We start from the raw sequence: 5,292 nt of genomic DNA on the forward strand, positions 1-5,292 counted from the left end.
AAGTTTAAATATAAATTGTTGGTACTTTTTGTAGCAACTTTTTTACTTTGAATAAAATCAAATTCCAGGTATTATATTACATATTTTAAGAATACAGAGATACACAAGTAAAAAAATGTATATCTTTTTGTATGTGACATTTATTTAATATTTTAAAGCATTCAATTTTACTGTTGTAAATGGTTTTTACCAATTTCTACTGTTGTAAATGTGAGGATGTTTTTGTGAGCAAAGTTAGTCCCGTCTGTGCATGGGACAGCATTTACATATTTTATATTACAAGTGGAGTCGCAGCTGCACAGGTTGTGGTTGGTTACTTGCTGTAATGTTGCCATAATTGCTTCTTTGTTAATATATTTGAAACACGCCTGCATTGTTGATGTGGGATGGGGGGGTATTATGAAACAGTCTTGCAAAAAGAAAATTTACTCACACACCTACTGCTGACTTTTAAGTCATATTTTTCTTCTGGCCTGAATCTGCTTTCATACCAGAATTGACCACACAGTGAAAACTTCTATTTGGATGAATACTGCTGGGTTTCATGGTGTCTAATGGAGACATTCACAGTTTTGTTTAATTTCTAGAATTGTACACACATGTATTCGAAGGGACACAAACGCCTGCTGCTCATTTAACTCCCCACTAAATGCCAACATTAGATTTAATCATTGCACCTGTCTGCCATTTATAATTTTATTCCTGTTTTATAAGCTAAAAACAACTGACACCTGTTTCCAAATCTTCTGTCATTCAACTTTAGATGTTGCTTTTAATTTGGTTTCGTTTTTAATATAGATATGTGGAAAAGTCACGTGAAGCGTCCGCCATCTTGGAACGGTCATGCTGTCATCACTTACAGAAATAAACATACATTCCTTCATCTTTTGGCATTGTGTTAGTTTACAAAGTTTGTGTCTAGACAGTGTGATATTGATTCATGTCTATAAGCTTGCAGACACACAGTCAACACTTGTATTCAAGCTTTTGAACGGTCAGAGAAACAAAGCTTGGGTTTGGGAGGACTATTTTTATATTCAACAACACATTGAAAAGCACGGGCAGGGGGGTTTAAGAGTTTTTAAACTCCAATGTGCGCTGTTGAGTCATATGTTTTGAACAACATTACACAACTGTCAACATAGATCTGAAAGTGGGCAAAATTGTTAAAGTAAAATTTGTTGTACAAACATGAATGGAGTCAATTGGTCAAACTCTCCATCTACACATTTTTCAGTTTATTTTACGCTTTCATAGCGTTTAAATTCCCCATTGAAAAGCTTATGGGCTTCAAATGAAAGGGTTTACTGACACTTAGCTGGGGTTCTCAAAACTTGTTGAGTCTCTCATGTACAGACACGTGTGAACAGATTGAGAAAGGAACATGTGTATTTTAAAAACGCATAAGTCTGTGTACACTGTAATATATAATTATATTATATATATAAATATATATTTGCTATATTGAATATGTAGAAAAGTCTATAAAACATAAATATGTTGTTTATGGTTATTCTGAGTTTATCAGTGATCAGTTAATTGGCCTATATAATATGGTGCGAAGCTCGAATATGTGCAATATTTCAGATATCTGCATTTAAGGTGTAATCCTGTTTATTTAGTGTTGATTTGTTGACTTACTGAACAAAGGTGAATGTATACAGTATGAAAGTGAATTGAGAATTTTAGATGCATTTTCAGATAAAATAGCTAGCTGAAATAGTGAATTTACGTGGTTATGATTGATTTGTCATAGTTAAAATTCATTAATAACTAAAAAGTGTTGATTCTCAGGTAACTGTAAATGCTTAATGCTTAAATGCTTAAATCTTAAATGCTTTATTGTATTTTTTGTATACTTTAAATGGAGTATGGTTTTCAAAAAGTGTACTCATTTAATTAAATGTGTACTGTCAAAATTGTTGAATGTATGTTAAGATGTCAATGAGGTTGATTTTAAAAAAACTGTTTAATGTCCATAACTGCAAAAGATTCTACATAAAGCTTGCAGTGGAGAAACAGGGATTGCGAGTTTTCTGTTAATCCTCTTTCCCTTTTCAGGATTGCAACACATGCACAGAAGGAAGCGTCCATCATTTCTGTTAAATGAAACGCCTTTTCTTTTATCTTCATTTTGACTTTTTGTCCTACTTCCGTGTCATCTTCACATTTAAGCAGACGAAACTGATTCATCCCTGATAGGCTGCCAAACTCTGGAAGAATATGCATCTCTCGCTTCTTGTTTTCTGCCTGTGTCTCTTCAATGGTAAATGGTAACTTTTTCCAGAGAATCTAACAGTATTGCATGTAAATTATTAAAACAAAGACACTTATTTAATTATTCACAATTTTGTTCCAGGAGTGTTTGGTGAACATTCAGGAGACAATCCAGAGATGGAAAATAATACAGAAAATAACTACCCTGAACATAATACAGAAATGAAATATGCTAAAAATATTACAGAAATTAAGACCGAACTTTCTAAAGTTTATATAAGAAATTATTTAGATATTGATCTGAATAATGAAAGTATACATAATGGACAGAACATAAAAGAGATAAGAGTGACGGATGGAGAAAATGTTACACTAGGTTCTGCTTCCAGAATGAGAGGAAATGATCAGATAAAATGGACGTTCACACCTCAAAACTTCAACACTGGTACTGGAAGAAATTATAGTGTTGAAGAGTTTGGAGACAGACTGCACGTGGACCCTCAGACTGGATCTCTCACCCTCAGAAACATCAGAACCACAGACTCTGGACTTTATCATCAGAACTCAAGCACAGAAACGGCCGTGAGGACACGAATGTTTAGTGTCGCTGTTCATGGTGAGTCTTGATATGTTTTCAAATGAGCTTACTCATGTGTAACAATTGTAACATTTGAAGTTGAACACTGTCAATTTGTGTCCAGAACACCTGCCCACGCCTACAATAACAGGCTCCAGAAACTGTTCTTCATCATCAGAAAGATCAAAATGTGTGTTGTTGTGTTCAGTGGTGAATTTGACGGATGTGACAGATGTGAGTCTCTCCTGGTATAATGGAAGCCATTTATACTCCAGCATCAGTGTGTCTGATCTCAACATCAGTCTCTCTCCACTACTGGAGGTCCAATATCACGATACAAACACATACAGATGTGTGGTGTCCGGTCCAGTCAGCAACCAGACTCGACATCTCAACATCACTCAACACTGTCAGCCCTGTTCAAGTACGGCAGGCGTGATACCGTTTCAATCTTGTGTTGATGATCATATTTGAACATTTTTAATGTGTTTAACTTGCCGCCTTTCTCTGTCACAGGCCCTAAACAACTTCACCCTCTTTTAGCATTGTTAGCAGGGGTTCTGGGCATTTTACTGGGGATGTGCTATTGTTGTTGTAAAGGAAATGGAAGTAGTAAGTATTATGTACTATTTGTAGGTAGAATCAAGCATGAAAATAATTTCTTCAGCTTCGATTTTGTGAAGGTGTGAAAATCATTTATCTGTTATGTGTCTATTTTCTCATAGGAACCATTCTGATCTTCCGGTGAACTGAAGTATAACAAACATTGGATTTATTACATTAGATCATTGTGCATTAATGTATGTTTTTTTGTGGGTGTGATCCATGAGACATTCCTGATCTTCTTGTTCTTCTTCATGACAGCATCTGTCCTACAGGATCAGAATAACAGGATAACTGCCAGTAACGACAAGTTTGACCTTGTTACCGGCATTTCTTAGTAGTGAAAATCTACCATAATTATTGTATTATTAATAGAGTTATGTCACAGGCCTATACCTTTATTGTTGATTTGGGGTGGGGAGGGTGTGGTATGATGTGATTTAAGTAAGCTTGCCAATTGCGTCACAAATGTATTTCCTTAAACACCCACTGTTGATACCCGAAAGGAGTAAAGCTAAACCATTTTTGTATATAAAGAAAAATATCAAGTTATCTTGGAGGATATTTCGCTGGCTGAAAAGCATAGACTTTAATGACTTCATTATCCCAATAGATGGCAGCAACGATCCAAGTTTAAAGTCTTGTGCATGTTTTGTTTCTTTTTTTAAAGTTTAAGATGCATGTGCTGTGTGTTTTCAATGTTTAATCGTATATTTCCACTATTAATTGCAATTTATTTCAATTAATAAATCATGTAAGTTCTGGTGATAGTCATTGACTTTCGACTCAGGTTGAACTTTATTCAACCTGAGTGTGTTTTAATAAATGGTGAATACCTTAATTAAATTTTTGAGATTCTTGGGGATTAAATTCATAAAATCATTATTACGAACTGAGGCAGGCGATTCATTCAGAAAAAAATACTGACACACAAACAGAACAAGGTCACAAGGGAGTGATGACATAACATAGATAGACACTTTATTAATAATGCTTTAGATTTGTGAATCAGATTGACTGAAATTTAATAGACATCAGGTGTCTATAACACAGTTGTTCATTGTTGAAAGAAGCAGTGTCACATAACAACAACAAAAAATCTAAGTTATAAATGCAGCTGTGAGCATACCCTCAACAATAAACTGCTTCATTGGACGCACGAGTTGGCCCAAAGTTGACTTCCGGTTTTTTTCTCGTCATAATCTAACAATAATTTTGCATTCAACCTATCTTAATATTAATCCATTATTTAATATTAATATTAATCCATTCATTATTAATCCATAATCGTATACTATTATATATTAATTGTATTTAATTCAATCAAAATTACTCAACAGTTGGGAGGCCTACCGGAAGTTAAGTTCATCTTGTTGTTGCTGAAACCGTCTATAAGGAAATTTGTTACGTCACTTGCTGATTTGAAAACATGCATATGGTACAAATGAAGGGGAAGATGCTGCGGTGAAGATGCTTCGGTGGAGATGCTGAATGCAACGTAATAATAGCAATAATAGTATTTTATCACAAGGGGGCGGTAAAGTTTAAAGAGTTTAATAACACTTCTGTTAAAAGGAAAATGTTTTTTTATTCATTTCTCAAACTTGTGTATATCGGAAATGATTATCATCATCAATATAGTTTAGATTTGAATGATTTGACGTGCAAAGACTAATGCTTTCTGAAGTTTATGAAAGGTTTTCTGTCATGATATCATTCACAAAGGCTAATATGCGATCGTGTTCTTCTGGTGCACATTCTTTATTCTGCAACATTTTGCAAAATGACAAAGACAAGAATATGTCAATTTATTTTATATTATATATTTTGTAATGTAAAATGTTTTTTAACCGTCTGTCTCTGATATACTGAAGCTTAGCTAGGTAGGCCTCTAC

The 5,292-nt window shown here is 34.2% G+C and overlaps 1 protein-coding gene across 3 annotated transcripts; it reads left to right on the forward strand.

Annotated features, from left to right (window-relative positions):
- The first annotated feature begins 2,132 nt into the window (after positions 1 to 2,132).
- On the forward strand, positions 2,133 to 4,160 carry LOC130429829 (natural killer cell receptor 2B4-like). 3 transcript variants are annotated; one of them, XM_056758648.1, is made up of 5 exons: positions 2,133 to 2,266; positions 2,360 to 2,833; positions 2,919 to 3,218; positions 3,311 to 3,406; positions 3,520 to 4,160. In XM_056758648.1, exons 1-5 carry the CDS (start codon positions 2,224 to 2,226, stop codon positions 3,540 to 3,542), a joined length of 936 nt encoding a protein of 311 aa, XP_056614626.1. In that variant the 5' UTR covers positions 2,133 to 2,223; the 3' UTR covers positions 3,543 to 4,160. The 3 variants fall into 3 exon arrangements, with proteins under 3 accessions (XP_056614626.1, XP_056614628.1, XP_056614627.1); XM_056758650.1 differs by having other exon boundaries at positions 3,003 to 3,218; XM_056758649.1 differs by having other exon boundaries at positions 2,214 to 2,273.
- Positions 4,161 to 5,292: the final 1,132 nt, after the last annotated feature.

Source organism: Triplophysa dalaica, chromosome 10, assembly GCF_015846415.1.
Source record: "Triplophysa dalaica isolate WHDGS20190420 chromosome 10, ASM1584641v1, whole genome shotgun sequence".
Classification (NCBI taxonomy): domain Eukaryota; kingdom Metazoa; phylum Chordata; class Actinopteri; order Cypriniformes; family Nemacheilidae; genus Triplophysa; species Triplophysa dalaica.